Genomic DNA, 20,760 nt, shown 5'->3' on the forward strand with positions numbered 1-20,760 from the left:
TAATGAATCTCTTTGTCCCCTGACTGAATTGATTATTGTATGAATCATCCGTGCATTAGGGGGCGCTGTGACTCACCAGCGAAGAGCAAAGACTGAAAACAGCATGTGAACTCGCACCAGTGAAGACTGAAGAGGTTTGTCCTGCTACAGAAAACAGGTAATGTCTAATTTTTTGGAGATGTCAGTGATATTTACAGTATGCGCTGTAACAATGCTTTAATATAAACTGCATAATTTGTCCCAGTTTTCACCTTCTCTAGAGATATAGAGTAGTAATGATGACATTGGAGTCATTCACATCTAATGCCCACTGACGCATGCGTTATTTAATCAAATATATATTTTCACAATATCCTAATGAGACCCAGATTACTTTTTTTCTTCTGTAGAGGACATTTATAATTTAGCGAATTTCACTGAGACCATAATATCACTGTTTTAAAGGGTTAGTTCACCCAAAAATGAAAATTCTGTCATTAATTACTCACCCTCATGTCGTCCAAATCCGTAAGACTTTAGTTCATGTTCGGAACACAAATTAAGATCTTTTTAATGTAATCTGAGACCTTTCTGTCCCTCCTTTGACCCTTTTCACACATTGTGATGGCGCGTTTTGACTGTCATCAATATCGTATATATATATAACGTTATGTATATTAATTATGTACATTCATAAAACAATACTTAGTATTATATTATAAAAAATATATAAATAGATAAAGGTACAATATGTAATATTTTTGCAGTAAAATATCCAAAAACCACTAGGCCATTGTTATATATTTTGTTCACTTGAGTACTTGCAATATCTCAAATGTTTCCAACTATTTTTAAAGCGTGAGAAAATTGCAATTATAACCAATGCTCCGGGACGTGTGAGGAGTCGCCTGTCAATTGCGTCATACCCGCGTTACCCTCGGTTTCCGGTTTTATTTTGTGGAAACCATGGAAACAAAAAAAAGACGCTTTAATATATTATATGTTTTAATAGACAAGGGAACAACTGTTTTGATATATTTATAGAAAGAAAACGATTATTTTTATATAGCTTGACATGTTTACTCTTATTGTTTAAATAAATTTTCTTGATTTTTTTGCGAGTACCATGCTTTACCATGCCTCCGAGAAAAACACTATTTTGTGAAGTAGCTAACGTAGCATAATCAGATGCAGCTTTATTTTTAGTAACAGTAATACAGCATTTTCTCCATCATACAATACGTTTTAAAATTAATTGCATGCCATTTATCAACACAAGCATCCAGCATTTAATATGATATTCTAATATCGATCTATCTTACTGCAGTGTGCAACAGTTTCTCACAGCAGCCGCCGAGAGAACGCTCAGAGTAACGTTATAACATTTTAAACACACTCAAATGTATCTAATAATAAAACAGAAAAAGCGGAAGCTGCGCTGGCGACTGTGTCATAATAAAAGTCTCGCTGCTCGTGAGGCGTGTGTTGATCAATTGCTCCAGCGGCCTCGTTCAGCTCCCACAACACTCGCTCCTGCTCTGCTTCATACTACAGTAACATTAATAATCACATCCATGAACATGATTTCTTCCCGAGTCCAATCCCTATTCTTTTGCACCGTCTGTTGAGATGGAGACCACATTTCCCAAGATTCCACTCTCAAACTTGGCGTCATCAAACTACGCCTTTGTTGTGAATAGGCTTCTAGCGACCTCTAGCGGACAGAAAATATTACATATTGTACCTTTAATGCTGCTGTGAGGGTATTTCTAATCAAAGTCCCTTTAAGACAAGTCATTTCACTCGGCGGCCATCTTTGAAACGCCTCTCGGCCATTCGCCTATCTCTTTGAATGGGGAAACATCAAATTCTCTAAAGTTGTTTGCCAAGCTTTCGATTCAATTTCATATATGAAATCACCAATGAAATCTGACATCAATTGTGTCATAAATTTTGTTTCTAAACGCTCAAATCTTGACAAAAAACTGTATTTTTCAGGCTGGTTCAAGCTAATGCGCAGTCCTAAATGCGCGTCTCTTGTGCCTCATTTCGGACGCGCGCGTCTGACTGTTTCTATAGAAACCGGAGCTTCGGCTGCTGCAGTGACGCGATGACTTTACCCAAAAACTAGGGACTTTGCTTTACCAATCGGCGATTGGCCCTTATTTAGAAGGCGGGCCTTATTCTGCCATATTGCGTGTTGCACTTTCTCCCATTCAAAACAATACGAGTGACGCGTCTTGTGTTATTCTATAGTCTTTAGTCTTTGTTCTAATAAAACTATGGAAGTGACAGTAAAAATTACATATTTCTCTCTTCTGACTGCCGTTATCAATCGCTCTCTATATTTTCCCTCTTTTTGAAAGTTATGAAATCACTATTGTGGAGTTTTTCTTTTGCTATTTGTGCAAATGGAAACACAAAAAATATATTTAACAAAGTCTCTCATTCACCGCTATAAAAGTTTACCCAACTATGACGACTTCCGCTTCTCAGGAACCCGGAAATGTGAAAATGGTCTATTTACGCATCTACCAATTTCAAGCCCCAGAAAGGTAGTAAATGCATCATAAAAGTAATCATGTGACTCCAGTGGTTTAACCTTAATTTTATTAAGTGACGCGAGTGCATTGTTTGCACACACAAAAAAACATAATTTACCACTTTATTTACAAAATATTAATCTCCAACACGTCCATGAGAGCACGATGATGCATGCGTGTTGTGTTGACGCAACAGATGTTGTTGCATGAACGCGCAATATAATGTTTTGTAATTATTATTTAAATCTGATTATCTTTAAAATTGTTTGTCAGTAAAAGTTATGGGGTTTCAAATCAGAACATCAATTTCACACATGTCCTCTGTAGAAGACACCAATACATTTCAATCAGGCATTTTGGGTGAATAGGGAAAGAAATTATATATCAATATTCCAATGATATATGTGATGTTCTTATTTCTCCCATTATTACACTTCTTTTTTCGTTACATGTTGCCCCAAGAACACAATATAGATTGCATATTATGCACCCATTTATGGCCATTTTACACACATATTGCATAAAGTAAAATTGCATATCAAATCATTCTATTATATCTTTCATAACAGTTTAGAATCACCTTTTATACAAAGTTTTGTTAAACATAAGCCTGATACCTAAAAATTGATTGGTAAATGTTGTATGTCATTTTATTTTTTAATAACAGAAGACATAGCATAAAACATGAATGAAATATCTTTTATTCACATTTCTCCGTTTGTTTCTTATGCTCCAAACAATGTAATGACATAAAAATAAAAAATAAAACCACAAAAAAAAAAAAAATCTGGTTCTTAGGAGGATCTATAATCATGTAGCGCAATCTTATTCCTCCCAGGAAAACGCTTGAGTCGTCATGCATCTTTGTCGGCGATGTGTGAGTTTGTTGCTCTCGAGGCCCTTATCTGCAGCTCTCCAGCCGTCGACACACGCACTGCATCAGCGCTCGCATCACATCCTGCTGCAGCACAGCCGCGGACAGCCGTCCATCCGCAGTCTCACACAGAGACACAGTAGAGAGACATGGACATCGTGTGGAAGGAGAAACTTAACGGACCACCAGGCTGCTTCCCCAGAGGTCTATAATAACAAGACTGATCTCGCTCAGAGAGAGGTTGGAAAACATATTGTGCATCAAAGCCAAGCGTCTCTTACGGATATAGGTATACCCTATATATACCCTATATATAGTTATACATGCATGTGAATCCCTGATACTTAAATTGTCATGCTAACTATACTATAGGCTTGGAAGCAGCTGTGCGTCCTTCTCCGCTTCAGAAAATCAGTGAGGAGGAAGCAGTCCAGATCCAAGTACCTTCCGCCCTTCCGCCAGACTCTTTCACACTCAGACCTTATGTGGATAAATCAGAAACTCTCAGCAAACTTGTTCAGCTTGGTATGTCTCATATCTTTAGTATGTTATGTTGGATTATTTTGGATTTGTCTAATCTTTTGGTCAATTTCCAGGTGTCAACCTGTGGGAACTGGAGCGGAGACCCAATGTGGGCTCCATGCTGGTTAGGCTTGACTTCCATGCTGATGTTGCGCCCAAACTACTCTTCCTCAAAGATCTGGGAGTTGAGGAGTCTAAATTGGGAACACTGCTCACTAAGAACCCCTTCATCCTCACAGAAAGCCTGGACAACCTTGAAGCCAGGTTAGAGAGAGAATTTAAAGGACCTATTATGCTTTTTTGCATGTTCATCTTTCTTTAGCATGAAAAATGAAATGAAAACAGTCTCTCCAGCGGGAGTTATTCTCTATATCAGTGTCACTGTTTCCGAACTCCCTGAAACGCCTCCATTGTAGTCTTGAGTTTTCTTCCTGGAACAAACATGTCACAATATTCCTTATTTAAATAATTACCGCCCAAGGAAAATGCAAAATAAAGGGGCGGGGCCTGGTTGAGATAGTTAGTAGTGTGTTGAAACTCACGGTTGTGGTAAGGGCATTTCTCGAAGCACTTGACCAATCAAAACACACTGCTCCAGCCGACCAATCAGAGCACATTGTGCTTTTCAGAAGGAGGGGCTTCATAGAGACAGGAACTAAACAGAGCGTTACTGACAGACTGGGAAGAGAGGAGCTGCAACAGTGAAGAATATGGGAAAAATTAGGTGTTTTTGAACATTCATGTAAGATAACCTATGATAAAAACAAAATCAAGGCTCCACTAAAAAAAAAAGTACGAAATAAACTAACTTGCAGCATTTAGCAAGCGATTTGAGCCTTGACTTGGGCATTGAAACACTTGACGTGTGTCCGACTGCTTCATTTGTTGATCATTTTCTTCTAAATGTTACCTTCTTGTTCGTTTTAAGGGTGTCCTATTTGAAAACAAAGAAGTTCAGTCAGGAGTCTGTGGCCGCCATGGTGAGCAAAGCTCCATACCTGCTTAACTTCAGTGTTGAGAGGCTCGACAACCGCCTTGGATTTTTTCAGCAGCATTTGGGACTCAGTGCTGAGAAGGTGAAGTTGAATTGCATATATTTTGATCCCTTTTTCTAATACTGAAATAGAATTAAATTAGAATTTACATGATTTTCATACTGATCTTTAGCATTTGCAGAAGGGCTACATTGACCATTGATAATGATTTATGCTTTCAGATCCGAAATGTTGTGACTCGTCTACCCAAACTACTGTGTGGAAGTTTAGAGCCAATTAAGGAGAACCTAAAGGTCTGACACTTTATTGGTCTTGCTTAATTTTTTTAAATCGTAATATTGTGACAGATATTCATTTTTTTTTTTTCTCCCTTCCAGGTTTGTGAACTGGAGTTTGGATTTCGTGGAAATGAACTCCAACACATTGTCACCACTGTTCCTAAAGTTCTAATCGCCAATAAAAGAAAACTCACTCAAATATTTGACTTTGTTCACAACACCATGGATGTTCCACACTCACTTATTGCAAAGTTCCCACAGGTGCATATTATTTAATCCTTTCATACACAAATTATAATCACAAATTTAAAGCCGTGATAGGCATTTTGCATGGTATTTCTATTGCATGTAATGCATGGTTTTGTATACTGTAATTTTTATATAAATTGCTTTTTCAAAGAGAAATAATTAGTCTGTTCTGCTGAATTAAATGATAAATAATGTCTTTGTTCTATGTAGCGTGAGGTTACTTTGTTGTTCGACATGCTAATTATTTTTTTGACTTCTCAAAGGTCCTTAATGCCAAATTCCTTCGCATCCGAGAGCGGCACTTGTTTCTGGAGTATTTGGGCCGGGCTCAGTACCAACCGTCTCAACCCAACTACATCTCTTTGGATCGCTTGGTGTTCCTGCCTGATGATGTTTTCTGCTCAGAAGTAGCATTAGCCACTCTTGAAGACTTTGAAAGATTTCAGAAAACATTGTAGATGTACAAAATTAAATTAAATTACTTTTTTATAGTTGGGTTGTTTGATCATAGTTTTATAAATAAACATTTAACGTCGGCATGAAACTGAAGTTGCGATAGTCTTTTCTTCTCTATTGTGATGTCTATCCGAGTGAAACTGCTTCTCAAACAAGAACAAATGTAGGGTGGGGCTTGATTTTGTCCATGGAGAATTGATTAGATTGTTCTGTTTTGCTATTGGTGGATCTCATGTGAGTGACAGGTTGCCCCGCCCTCGCCCCAGTAAACGCGTCATCATCAGTGAAGAGATGTTGCTGCAAGAGGGAAGGGAAGTTATTATAATTAAAGATTATGAGGGCACATGGGTTACACAAAAATATACAAATACTGCAATATTCCATTAAGAAACATGATTTCATGGTGAGTTTAAAAGTTGACCTACCCTTGTGCACACCTGGACATGCCACCTGTTCATCTCTTATTATATATTCCGGTTTAATTGGAGGTTCATGATTACCCTTGGTGCACTTGTGTAAGTTCAGGGTTAGTGGTTGCACTTTATTTTACAGAATGTCCACTTACACAATAAAGTAAGATAAGGGAACTACATGGGTTAATGTTAGATTTAGGGGAAGGTCCAGGGTTAGTATCTAGTTATTACGCAGCTATACTATACTAAGTATATAGTTTGTACATTCATTACATGAAAATACATTTCTACCAGCCTATTTAGAAACAGCTAAAACTATATTACTCATGAACAATTTTGTCCCTAAAGTTTCTTGCATTTAAATATGTGGGGGGAAAATGAAGAAAACTGCATAATAAATATGAATCTTTGTATTGTGTGTCATTTACAATCAAACTCCAGTTTTGTCAAACTTTGCACTAAGTGTGAATTGTGTATATTTAATATAAATAAAATTATAGCTAAAGAGTTACCTAGATTGATCAAGAAAAACTATAAAATTTGTGGCAGCCAATGACAACCAATCACATGCTGAGAGAAGAAGATTGTGTAATCACATATTAAATCATGATGATATGGAAAGAATGAAGGTAAATCATTAATTATAAGCAACATTAACAATTCAGGTAATAGAGAACATTACAATATAAAAAACCAAAACAAAGCATTTCTAAGTAGAAATAGAAATCTATTCAAGACTATGGTTAGGACATACAATACTTAAAACGTTAAACAGATTTGCAAATGCAAAGAAAAGGTAAATGCATTTAAAATGTAATAGTGGGAAATTTAGGGGGGGAAAAAGGAATCTTAAAGAATGCATTATTGAACTAGGAAGGAAATGGGATATATTAATGGTATATTAGGAATAGATAATTCTCAGTTTAATGAGTTTAATTTAATGCTTTAAATTAGGTTTTTGTAGGAAAGTAGAAGTCATGAAGCCATGATTTTGCACACTCCAATGCAGTAGGTGGCGGTATACCCGCCATAAAACTAAACGAAGAAGAAAAAAAGACGTCACATATCCCACAATACTGTGCAACTTTGCTAGTGAACAGAAATGGCGTCGAGGGCACCAGGTAAAATGTGTTTTTGTGTGAGATTTTTTAAATTGCGAGGTTATGAATTTGTTGTCATCATTTTAAGGAGTTATTTTAGAGCCTGCCTCCATTCTGTGCTGTTAGAATGACTGTTAGTTGACGCAGTTGTTGGTTTTGTCTTGTGAAGCTCTGATGTCCTCTACTGTGTCCCCGTCTGGACCAGTCCAAATGTGTTTATATTCCCTCATCGCTTATAATAACTGTTTTTGTGTGTGTGTGTTCTTTGTATTAGAGATAAATAAATGATCCGTGATTCACTCTCTGATAGTACAGACCGTTAACTGAATCTCCTGTCAGCTGTGACAGTGATTTTTCTGCTATAATAACCCAAACAACACTTAAAAGTCTCCATAAACGCCACATTATTAAGTCATTTGTTCCTGTTTTTGTACAGCTGCAACCGGCAGGCTCCTGGTGGGCTTCAGAAAGTGGTATTACAATGCATGCGGTTTCAACAAACTCGGTAAGCAGTGCCATTGCTGACAGTGCAAAGTGTGACCTTCATGCAGTAACAATATATAGTGTGCAAATGTACCAATTTCTGCCCTGTCATATAGGTTTGATGCGGGATGACACCATCTATGAGGACAGTGATGTGAAAGAGGCCGTTCGTCGGCTCCCAGAACCGGTTTACAACGACAGGATGTTCCGCATCAAGAGAGCTCTGGATCTCACCATGAAGCAACAGATTCTTCCCAAGAACCAGTGGACTAAATATGAGGAGGTGAGAGAGAACCGGGGGTGAATAACATGCTCAATTATACTTAAAGGGTTAGTTCACCCAAAAATGACAATGTAATTTATTACTCTCCCTCAAGACCTTCGTTAATCTTCAGAACATAAATTAAGATATTTTTTGATGAAATCCGATGGCTCCGTGAGGCCTCCATATCCAGCAATGACATTTCCTCTCTCAAGATCCATTAATGTATTATAAAGCCACGAGAATATTTTTGGTGCGCCAAAAAAACAAAATAACAACTTATATAGTGATGGCAGATTTCAAAACACTGCTTCAGGAAGATTCAGAGCGTTATGAATCTTTTGTGTCGAATTAGAGCACCAAAGTCACGTGATTTCAGCAGTTTGACATGCGATTCGAATCATGATTCGACACAAAAGATTCATAACGCTCCGAATCTTCCTGAAGCAGTGTTTTGAAATCTGCCATCACTATTTAAGTCGTTATTTTGTTTTTTTGGCGCAAAAATATTCTCATCGCTTTATAATATTAATATTGAACCACTGTACTCACATGAACTGATTTAAATATGTTTTTAGTACATTAATGAATCTTGAGAGAGGAAATGTCATTGCTGGCTATGAAGGCCTCACTGAATCATCGGATTTCAACAAAAATATCTTAATTTGTGTTCTGAAGATGAACTAAGGTCTTACAGGTATGGAACGGCATGAGTAATTAATAACATTATTTTCATTTTTGGGTGAACTTACCCTTTAAGTGAAAGTACAGATACTGTAAGTATCTGGCTAAAAACATACTTGAGTAACTTTACATTGTACTCCTAAAGGGTTAGTTCACCCAAAAATGAAAATAATGTCATTAATTATTCACCCTCATGCTGTTCCACACCCGTAAGACCTTCATTCATCTTTGGAACACACATTAAGATATTTTTGATAAAATTTTATGGCTCAGTGACGCCTGCATTTACAGCAAGATAATTAACACTTTCAGATGCCCAGAAAGCTACTAAAGACATATTTAAATCAGTTCATGTGACTACAGTGGTTCAACCTTAATGTTATGAATCGACGAGAATACTTTTTGTGTGCCAGAAAACAAAATAACGACTTTATTCAACAATATCTAGTGATGGGCGATTTCAAAACACTGCTTCATGAAGCTTTACGAATCTTTTGTTTCGAATCAGTGGTTCAGAGCACGTATCAAACTGCCAAAGTCACGTGAACCATTGAAATTTTGAAACGCTTATGACGTAACAAAGCCTCGTTTACTGAAATCACGTGACTTTGGCAATTTGATAAATCACTAGATATTGTTGAATATTTTTTTTTTCTAGATTTTTTTTTTTTTTTTGGCGCACAAAAAGTATTCTTGTCGCTTCATAACATTAAGATTGAACTACTGTAGTCACATGGACTGTTTTAAATATGTCTTCAGTAGCTTTCTGGGCATTTGAGAGTGTTAATTATCTTGCTGTCAATGGAGGCCTCACTGAGCCATCGGATTTTATCAAAAATATCTTAATTTGTGTTCCGAAGATGAACGGAGGTCTTGTTTTGTCAAATTGACATACAAAGGTTTGGTTAAAGGAAGAAAACAATGCAATGTCACAGGTCAAACACCTCTATCTACTGCATTCAACAACAATTTAAATGCAGCACAGTAGAACCTCATGCCATCCCATGAAGCAATTTCTTCAGATGAACACAATCCATCTCTCTGCATATTAATGTTGATGCCACAATTTTGGCTCAAAGCAATCATGGCACCAAAATATAAATTTTTGCACTGATTTTATTTGTAATCGATCTTGAGCATTCAGCCAAAATACTACATAGACGGCTAATGGCTTTGCTACCCCAGTATGATTCCTCAGATTTGACGGCGAACTTTTGAAGCCAGAAACTTCCCTGATGAAAGTTAAAACTGAAGCTGAAACGTGTTTGCTTGATTCACGAAAACAAAGTTCATTGGTTCTCACGGTTTACCATAAGAAAATAAAATTGAAAAAAAATGTAATCAAGTAAAAGTACTAGTATTCAGTTTAAAATAGTTGAGTAATTTTACTTGAGTATTATTTTACTCAAGTATTTTACATCCCTGGAAAGAAGATTGTCTCGGGGAATTACTAAAGTTTCATATACTTAGATTTCAGTTTATTATCGTGGTATAATAAATATGTATTTGTATGTCCCAAACATGCATCTCAAAATTAAATGTGTATTAAATTTGTAGAATGGAACATAAGTTTCATTATGCAAGAGATTTTAAGATTTTTTGTTGATGATTAATTAAATTTGGTCTGTTTCTCATGCAAATTGTGTATATATTGTTACATATATGCATTTGACATGAGGGTGAGTAAATAACAGAATATTATTTTTTTTTTGTTAACTAATTTAAGCATCTTTCAGATAGTTGTTTTCAACTACTGTTCATTGTATCTCGTAGGATGTTCCTTACCTTGAGCCATATCTGGATGAGGTTGTGCGTGAAAAGAAGGAAAAAGAGGAGTGGGCGAAGAAGTAGGATGAGGCTGAAGCTCTGCTTTGATGTGATGTCTGGTGTCTTGTATTTAAGAGAAAATGTATTATGTGAAAAGTCCCTATACTTATTAAAATGTCCTTTCTGACAAAAGTCTTCAAATGCCTGAAGGTTGTTTTCCTTTGGGGAAAAAAATGTCATGGTAATGTTTTGTCTATTCAAATAATGTTTAATGTTAAATTCCAAAGATAAAGCCATTTGTTTAAATACAAAGTCTTACCTTAAACATACAAAAAATGACAAGCACAATTTCATAACTACAATTAACCTAAACAATGTTTACTCTTCATCAGTTGAGCTGAAGCACAATCACAAATGAGTCCTGTTATGGATAGTTAAAAATATTTTCTTTATTGCACATCTGAATATACATTATTACATGTCTATGTATTATTTGCAGACACTGAACTGTTATTTATATATGCTCACAAAAACACTCAACGTTCAACATTTTTAACACTTCAAACAGCATAAAATGTTTCTGACAGTCCCGTGCTCAAGGCTGCATTTATTTGATTGTAAAAAAAAAAACAGCAATATTGAGAAATATTACAATTTAAAATATTTTAAAATGTAATTTATTTCTGTGATCAAAGCTGAATTTTCAGCATCATTACTCCAGTGTCACACGATCCTTCAGAAATCAGTCTAATATACTGATATATTGCTCAAGAAACATTTATTATAAATGTTGAAAACATAAGTTCTCGTTCATTGTGAACGTCTCACTCACTCATTGTGAACTCTGCTCTCTCCGTTGGGCGACACTACTGACTGTGTCCATGAAGTTGCCTACGACACTGCTGAACGACTGCAACATGGAGACTCCCAGCTCATTGCTCGTCTCGTTGATGTCGGGATCATAGGCTCCAAATAATGGCGTGCAGACTTCTATGTGTCTTTTCCCCTCCCTCTCTAGGATGCCAACAAGTTCAGTCCTGGCTTGCTGGAACTTCTCCCTGTCATAATTTATCAGTGTCGTATCATTCAGCGGGTAGGCTGCACCTTCAGGATAACAATCGCGAGGGACGGGCAGCTCAACATATCTGTGGGACGATACATAACACAATCAAGTAAACATTTAAAAAGCTAAAACATTAAAGAAGACATATTTATACCTTTTTACAAAGTCTTAGAACAAGTTTTCATGCTTGAATGTTCAAAACACATTATTTTCCTCATATTCTCCATTGTTGAAGCTCTGTTCCCAGTCTGTCAGTAACGCTCTGTTTAGTTCCTGTTGTGATTGGTCAACTGCTTCAAGTGTGTTTGGGAAATGTCCTGCCCTTTACCATAACTGTGAGTTTCAACACACTACTAACCAGGGGTGTGAATCTTTGGATAGACAGTGAATTAGGTTTTCAATTCAGAATGATTCAATAGGATTCACAATAAAATGTGATGCAATTTGATTCTGCATTTGTTTTTAAGTGCATTGATAGGTTAAGTTAAATCCTTTCCTAATGTGTCTTGAATACTATTTAAGATGGCGAATTGGCACCAAAGTCCCTTTCTATCTATTGTCTTTGTTGGTACGCAGCGAGGGAGTTCAGAAACAGTGCGTACTGATTTAGAAAACTCAAATGGATGCACGATATCAGCCACAATATAGGTATCGACCAATTTTTAATTAATTTTTTATTTTAATTTTTAATGTTATCATTATCGGCCCAATAAGAAAATTTGGCCGGTATATTAAAGCTGAAAAATAATGCATCATTTCCTTCAGCTGAGACACTTTAGATGCACACTGTTCACCATGATGGTTATCAAATGCTTGAAATATGACACTTCTAAAAGGAAAATGCAGTTAAGTTCAACTTGCAGCACAAGTCTGTCATATAGACTACTTAAAATTATAATGCGAACATTATAATTGTGTGCTTTAAATGGTGAGACTTTTGTTTTTGTAATCAGGCTCTCAAAAATGATATAAAAATTTGGATTTAGATTTACATCCAATATATCGGTTTTTGGCTTTCAAATATAAAGAATTATCGGTTATCGGTCAAAATTGTCATATCACCCTTTGGAGTGACTTTGTGTTTTGGAAGTTTGCAGACCTTATTCATGCTCAAACAGCAACATTACACACTAAAGAAAGCATAATCCAAATGAATGCATAGTTTTTACCTCAAAGCAGGAAAACCCAGAGCCAGTGTGTTAAAGAGACGGCGCAGGGCAGCTGTGCTCAGTGGATTACCCAGGATCTTCAGTTCCTGTAGCGCGTGACAGGGTCTCAGCGCTTGGGTGAGCGTATCCAGGGTCTCATCGTCCAGTCCACACTCCTCCAGACCCAGGCTAGTGAGTGTGGCAGAACAGCGATGCAGAAGCTTCCGGAAGGTGTTGGGGAAGACGTCCGCTACCGCATGACCGCTCAGGTCCAGCTTCACTATGTGCTCACTGTGCAGGCTGTTGGCGAAGTAGGCCATGTCCACTGCATTGAGACTACAGTTCGCTAACTCGACATACTGCAGAGGAGTGTTTAGTGGACTGGTAAAACAAACAGATTAAAGTTACTCCAAAGTGTTTAGAAATGATCCCAAATAAGATAACAGGATAATGAGATTTAAAGCTTGTAATAATAATAATAGATTTACATAGTATTAAAACTATTAAAATAAAAAAATAAAAATATTTAAAACTAATTTGACAAAACGCGGCATTGAAATCTCTGGAAAATCATTCGAGTGATTGACTAAAAAATACAGTTTTGTGCTACTCCAAATGATCTGATTGCATTTGAAAAAACAGTAAAATAATATTGCGAAATATTATTACAATTTAAAATAGTTTTATATTTATAATGTTTAATAATGGGGTTTTCTTTTTGAATATATTGTAGAATGTAATTTATTTCTGTGATCAAAGCTGAATTTTCAGCATCATTTCTCCAGTCTTCAGCTCCTTCACAAATCATTCTAAAATGTGACCCTGGACCACAAAACCAGTCATAAGTCGCACGGGTATATTTGTAGAAATAGCCAACAATACATTGTGTGGGTCATAATTATCAATTTTTCTTTTATGCCAAAAATCATTAGGATGCTAAGTAAAGATCACATTCTATTAAGATGTTTTGTAAATTTTCTACCATAAATATATCAAGAATGTATTTTTATGAGTGCACATGCATTGCTAATTTGGACATAAAGTTGTCATTTGGACAACTTTAAAGGTTAATTTCTCAATATTTAGATTTTTTTTGCACCCCAGGATTTGCACGATGACTGGTGATCTTTTATATGTAAATGACATTAATTAGGTGTCGTTTACAACATGGAGATCTGAAACCATTCAGCTGTGCAAGTTCAAGATCATTTGCGATTTATAGATTTCACATCTAAAAGAGGCGTATTTCAAAAATTGACCCTTATGACTGGTTTTGTGCTTGAGGGTCACATATGCTGATTTGCTAATCAAGACACATTTGTGTTATTTCTACTTTTTCTATTATCAATGCTGAACCGTTGCATTGCTTAACTGTGGAAACTTTTTCAGGATTCTTTGAAGAATATAACATTCAAAAGAACAGCATTTATTTAAAATATTTTATAACATTAAAAAAGTCACTTCAATTTATTGCATCTTTGTTATATATGTGTACATATATCGGAGGAATATATTTAGGAGGAAGAGTGCTGTTTACAGAAGATTATATATATGGAAAAAAAAAATATATATATATATATATATATATATATATATATTATATATATATATATATATATATATATATATATATATATATATTATATATATATATATATATATATATATATTATATATATATATATATATTTATTTATTTATATATATAAAATCTTCTTCTGTAAACAGCACTGAGGAAACTTCATGATGAAATCCATATATAGTCTCAGATGTATATAATTAAACATGCTACATAAGCTACTGTGGTGAATTAATATCATGGGTCAGAGAGTGTTTTGGCACACGAGTGACACGTGATGTTTTGACTGTTATAAGACACTTGAACTGCTATTTACAGTGAATGTAGAACGTACTGTTTTGCCAGAGTCATGTCCTGGCCTACTTAGAGTTTACAACGGGACAGCTGTCTGCAGTAACACAACAAACAGGGAGCTATTTCAACAACAACAAATTAGACTGTAAACCCTCCAATAAGATTCTCAGATCTTACATTTAAGTAAACTAAAGTAGTACACTACTGTTCAAATGTTTGGGGCCAGTAAAAAAAAAGTGTGCATCACTGTTTCCACAAAAACATGAAGCAGCACAAGTGATTTCAACATTGATAATAATCAGAAATGTTTCTGGAGCGGCAAACCAGCATATTAGAATGATTTCTGAATGATCATGTGACACTGAAGACAGGAGTAATGATGCTGAAAGTTCATTGTTTTAAATTTCACAATATTACAGTGTTATTGTATTTTGATCAAATAGATGCAGAAGAGACTTCTTTCAAAAAAAGAAATAATCGAACCGACCCTAAAACATTTTAGCAATATAGTGTCGGCCCAGATCCGGCCCACAACTGGCCCACATGGAATCCACACGTACCAGATGTGGGCCGGATCTGTGGCAACACTAAGTTGCTGTCTGGGGTGTGATCTACACACTTTCACTCACCAACACAGTCATTTATGAGATTAGAGTGTCACATTTAAAACATTCCAAGATCCAACAATCACCGATTCAACGTTAAATCTCCAAAAGCGAGAGTCTTAACGTATGGCAACAGACTCCATCAGGGTTCAGACAAAACCCAACATTATCTGTTGCCGTCTGTCTGTGTCTGTCAGTGCAGTGTGAATTGGTCTTAAAGAACCCTTTGTGCAATGGAAAGTTTCCATGGATGTTAAAGGTTCTTAATGGAACCATAGATGTCAAAAAAGAACCTTTGTTTTTAAGGATGTATGTGTAGGAGTTTAAATACCAGCTGTGGTCACATTGTGGTTTTAAAGGGATAGTTCACTCAAAAATGAAAATTATCATATAATTTACTCACCTTCAAGCCATCCTAGGTGTATATGACTTTCATCTTTCAGCCGAACACAATCAGAGTTATATTAATAAATATCCTGGCTCTTCCCAGCTTTGCAATGGCACTGAACCCGAGAAGCTCCAAAAAATGCATCCATCCATCATAAAAGTAAACCAATACGACTCCACCCTGACAGCAACATAGTGTCGGGCCAGATCCGGCCCACATCTGGTCCGTGTGTAATCCACATGTACCAGATGTGGGCTGGATCTGGCCCGACACTATGTTGCTGTCTGGAAGTGTGTTAATAAATGCCTTCTGAAGTGAAGCAATAGGTTTTTGTAAGAAAAATATCCATATTAAGACTTTATAAACTATAATAACAGTCTTCCTCTGCACTTCCGCATTCGTCAATTCTCACTCTCACATCATACGTCGGGTCAGAGGTCACCTTTCTGCCGGAACTCGACTCTCTCATGAACGCATGTATGGTCGTCGCAAGAAGCCAGTGATTGTAGTTTTTAAAGTTATAAATATGGATATTTTTCTTACAAAAACCCATCGCTTTGCTTCAGAAGGCATTTATTAACCCACTGGAGTCATATGGATTACTTTTATGATGTATGGATGCACTTCAAAAACTCTATTCAATGCCATTACAAAGCTGGGAAGAGCCAGGATATTATTTAATGTAACTCCTGATTGTGCTCGGCTGAAAGAAGAAAATCCACCTAGAATGGCTCGAGGGTGAGTAAATAACACACTCATTTTCATTTTTTGGTGACCTGTTCCTTTAAAGTCTTTACCTCAGCAGTCTCCTCAGATGTCCAGTAAGAGTGGAGAACCCCAGAGAGAGCTCTCTCAGCTCCGTCAGTTTGCTCATCAGCTCACCCAGAACTCCTATGAGTCCCTCGTCATCCGGGCCCAACCTGTGCACATTCAAAGCCTGTGCAGGAAACGTGATCGAGCGCAGCTGGGGGAACTTCAGCTGGGAGAGCATTACCTCAATGTGTGGAGCCTCCAGATGTACGTTGTGCACCACTTCCAGCTTCTGCAGGCCGTGTGACTCCACCAGCTTCAGGAGGAAGAAGAGGTTCCTGAGGCTCAACGAATCCACACGCAGGCCGACGAAGTATAGTTTTAACGGGCAATGTCTGCGTAGCAACAGAGCCTGAGCCACCACCTCGTTGTTCCGTCCGGTAACAAAAGCATCCAAGCGGACATCGATCTCCACGTGAAACGCCGATGGCGCCGCCTGACCGGTCTGCATGTACTCCATAGTCTCGTAGCACACGCGGGTTAGCAGCTCGGTTCGTGCCCAACGCCCGAGGGTCCGTCTGCAGGGACAGACCTGGTGTTCAGTGTCTTGCAGACCGACTATATCCACCACACGGAGCTTTTTTGTATACATGCTTGGAGCTTGAAACACATAGTCCTTCAAACCTGTGAGAAAGGCCTCCAGACAGAGCCTGCAGGTGCGGGACGTGAGATCATCTGGACAGTCCACGGTCGGGCCTAACAGTTTGCGCAAGTTGATCTCCGTCAGAGGCCACGTCTGGACCAGGTCATGGAGCATTGTGGCCTCCTCACACAGATAGCTGGCCTTGAAGAGGATTGGGTAGAGATTGCAAGACAAGCAGTGGAGGTTCTTGCACGCGTTTGGTCCGGTTTGGACGAAGCCCTCGGCTGCTAGGAACTTCAAGCTCTTCATGGCTGTGTTTGTCAGCTCCCAAGATCAAGGAAACTTCTCAGAGCTGTCAGCCTTTTAGGAGTCGTGGTGTGTTTCTTCTGCCGTCTTTCAGCCAACATATACATGTGCTGAGCGAGAGCATGAGGGGGGAGAGAGTTGAGAAGGGGTTAGTTATTTTTAGAAGCAGCTGTCTCATACTTTCATGGGTAACAGGCAGAGGTTAAACAGCAATTAGATTTTGGACGGCTGCTAAAAAAAAGAGAAGTCTCTTACCTGTGCTTATTGACCATCAATAGAGACGACAGTTGGTACAATCACATTCTGTGGCTGTAGAAAAATCTGGTATTTTCTGGGTTAACCATTGTAAAAAGAAGATATATTCTTAAAGTGTGGCAAAAAGGTCTACGGAGTCACTTTAAAATCACCATGAAATAAAAATTGATAATTCTTATTTTTTATGGAATATTGCTGCATTATAAATGATTTATCCACGCACATTGTTTCATAATCAATCATTAATCAAAATAACCTCCCCTCCCTCTTGCAGTGACATCTCTTCTCTGTTGTCTTGTTTACTGACGTGAGGGAGAGGCAACCTGTCACTCAAATGTGATCGACCAATAGCAAACCACAACTATGCAATCAATCCCAATGGACAAAATTAAGTCCCGCCCTACATGTTCCTACATGTTTTCATCACATACAGTATATGTCACAATCAAGAGTGCCACGAGTCCTTAAAAGTGAAGCCAAAGCATCTTGATCGCCCCCAGGTGGCTGGAAGCAGTATAGGTCATAAACCCCGCCCTCCATGTAAAGTAATGGGACGTGAGCAGTCACTGTATAGACGTTAGACAATCTAAACAATCAAATTACACGTCAAATATTTTTTTCTAAAGATGGTTTATATAATTTTAGGCAGTTTTTATCATGCTGAAGTGTTCATTCTTTAAAGATTAGAGCAATAATAACTGACATGATCCATGATATGATATTTTTAGTGATATTTGTAAATTGTCTTTCTAAATGTTTCGTTAGCATGTTGCTAATGTACTGTTAAATGTGGTTAAAGTCACCATCGTTTCTTACTGTATTCACGGAGACAAGAGCCGTCGCTATTTTCATTTTTAAACACTTGCAGTCTGTATAATTCATAAACATAACTTCATTCTTTATAAATCTCTCCAACAGTGTAGAATTAACCGTTAGCCACAGAACACAGCCTCAAACTCATTCAGAATCAAATGTAAACATCCAAATAAATACCATACTTACGTAATTAGACATGCTGCATGATGAACACTTTGTAAAGATCCATTTTGAGGGTTATATTAGCCGTGTGAACTTTGTTTATGCTTAGAGTGTTAGAGTGGAGAGCTCGGGAGGGGGCGGAGAGTGCAAGATTTAAAGGGGACGCAGCCTGAATCAGTGCATAGTTAATGATGCCCCAAAATAGGCAGTTAAAAAATTGATTTAAAAAAATCTATGGGGTATTTTGAGCTGAAACTTCACAGACACATTCAGGGGACACCTTAGACATATATTACATCTTGTAAAAAAAACGTTTGATGGCATCTTTAAATAAGTTTTAGTTAGTTATTTGATGCTATAAAAATGCGGGTTTTGCCATCATGATTGATTGAGCGGAGTCACTGAAGCACTAACAGACTTTTTTTCTGGATCTTCAGGATTAGACTGGAGTTTTAACTTTAATTTCTACATTTCCAGAACTTATTTCACTCCGACATAATGAGTTGATCTGCAGTAAACTGTATTAACCGATTCCGCCGGAGTGTGGGCGGTGCCTTGATGTCGTGGCTCCATTTCACATTCACTACTGAGCAGACTCAAGATGTCAGCGCAATATTGGCACACTGGCGGCTACAGAGTCATTCCACAAAACTGGTATGATTTGGACTTAGACATTTTTTGATTTTTTACCAAAATGCATTACTTTTCTGAACACCCCACAACATTAATGACATATTTAACTTCCAGAAAAACATATTTTCCCATCTCAGGCATCAAATCCCTATTATTATTGGTCATTATTTTAAATTATGGACACTACAGGAGCTCTCTGAATATTATTATAAAATGTATTTGTGATAAAATCAACATTTTCTTATTAATCAGATGTGCCTCACACTAATTCAGTAATTGCAAATATAAAAGTTACATAAAATGTCACACTTTTTCTGTACTAAAGCCTGAAATGGCACTATTTGTGACAGAAACTTCATCATTTCTGATCAAAACTTCAGAATTTGAATTAAAATGTTTTCTTATGATTGCTCTGAACATTTCAGACCGATTTCAACTAACTTTAAAGTACTTTTTCATAAACTTAAAAAAAAATTAAAAATAATAATAAAAGTGTAGGTGTGATAGGGTTGAGTGTGACGGGGTTGTGATTTTTTGCCCAAATTGTCCACTGCTCTAAATCTAGTGAATAAATGGAGAGCACATGGCATGCATGATATTAAGAAATCATGAATAATGTTGAAATAACAAAGATATTTTTCACAAGTAATAGTTTTCTATCTTTAACTGATGTAACGGGGTTGAGTCGTTATGCCTGACCATCACAATTTCACAACATAATTTAGTTATAATTATTAAAGAAGGTGCAACTTGCCTGTGTCTGCTCCCAATGTTGTTCAGAAGACTTCTATGATGTCACTTCCTATTAATGATGTCACATAAGTATCAGTTCATTATGGTTTGTGTAACGGAGTTTGAGGGGTTACTGAGGTGCAGAGCTAAATAATGTGATTTTAATGAATAATCATGAATATGAACATTACTAGAAAAAAAGCACAGATGGATATTTATGGGAATGGCAAAATGTGTGGACTTTTTCTCATTTTATTATTCATATCCCAAGTACACTTTCATAGAAGGCCTTGACGGACGTGACAAAATAGGTGGTGTCAACTGAAAAAAAACAAAATAATTTCTAATATAAAGATAAAATGTATGTCATGTTTTTAAAGGAGACATTTTAATAGGAATCCACATGATCAGGAGTTTTGCGTGAAGGTGAAAAAGTTCCCCGCAAAGATTCCGCTTCTGGTCAAATTGGTCAAGCAACTTCGCCATGTTGACCAAGAGGAAGTTGCTTGGTTTTAATGTGATTTCACTGTTGACAATGGACTATAGAAATTTCATTAATATGATCACACCAATCACGTGGATTTCTATCAGAGTGAGGATTTCGCCTATGAAAATGTGCAGAGCAATGCTAAATGAGACTAATTTAAGTAATTATAATTGTACTCCGAAGACATTCATTTAATGTGACATTTTTTTGCTTGCTTGTCTCATACTCCCTACTTTTAAAAAGTGAATGTGCAGTTTCCCTTATTTAATTTAATCTTTTATTTTGTTTGGTACA

At 36.9% G+C, this 20,760-nt stretch overlaps 3 protein-coding genes across 4 annotated transcripts; 2 read left to right on the top strand and 1 right to left on the bottom strand.

Annotated features, from left to right (window-relative positions):
- Positions 1–86: 86 nt before the first annotated feature.
- Positions 87–6,104, top strand: mterf3 (mitochondrial transcription termination factor 3). Of its 2 annotated transcripts, none has more exons than XM_067412325.1 (8): positions 87–157; positions 3,361–3,685; positions 3,769–3,921; positions 3,993–4,182; positions 4,847–4,994; positions 5,135–5,206; positions 5,291–5,452; positions 5,704–6,100. In XM_067412325.1, the coding sequence occupies exons 2-8, from the start codon at positions 3,379–3,381 to the stop codon at positions 5,896–5,898; spliced, it is 1,227 nt and encodes a 408-aa protein (XP_067268426.1). In that variant the 5' UTR covers positions 87–157; positions 3,361–3,378; the 3' UTR covers positions 5,899–6,100. The 2 variants fall into 2 exon arrangements, with proteins under 2 accessions (XP_067268426.1, XP_067268427.1); XM_067412326.1 differs by having other exon boundaries at positions 126–157; positions 3,341–3,685; positions 5,704–6,104.
- Positions 6,105–7,342: 1,238 nt separating this feature from the next.
- uqcrb (ubiquinol-cytochrome c reductase binding protein) lies at positions 7,343–10,800 on the top strand. The gene is made up of 4 exons (XM_067361497.1): positions 7,343–7,430; positions 7,846–7,914; positions 8,009–8,175; positions 10,612–10,800. The coding sequence occupies exons 1-4, from the start codon at positions 7,412–7,414 to the stop codon at positions 10,687–10,689; spliced, it is 333 nt and encodes a 110-aa protein (XP_067217598.1). The 5' UTR covers positions 7,343–7,411; the 3' UTR covers positions 10,690–10,800.
- Positions 10,801–11,029: 229 nt separating this feature from the next.
- lrrc14b (leucine rich repeat containing 14B) lies at positions 11,030–17,542 on the bottom strand. Its single transcript, XM_067361496.1, has 3 exons — positions 16,480–17,542; positions 12,838–13,197; positions 11,030–11,750 (listed from the first exon to the last, which is right to left on the bottom strand). Exons 1-3 carry the CDS (start codon positions 17,382–17,384, stop codon positions 11,438–11,440), a joined length of 1,578 nt encoding a protein of 525 aa, XP_067217597.1. The 5' UTR covers positions 17,385–17,542; the 3' UTR covers positions 11,030–11,437.
- Between the last annotated feature and the right edge of the window lie 3,218 nt (positions 17,543–20,760).

Source organism: Chanodichthys erythropterus, chromosome 15 (assembly GCF_024489055.1).
Source record: "Chanodichthys erythropterus isolate Z2021 chromosome 15, ASM2448905v1, whole genome shotgun sequence".
Classification (NCBI taxonomy): Eukaryota; Metazoa; Chordata; class Actinopteri; order Cypriniformes; family Xenocyprididae; genus Chanodichthys; species Chanodichthys erythropterus.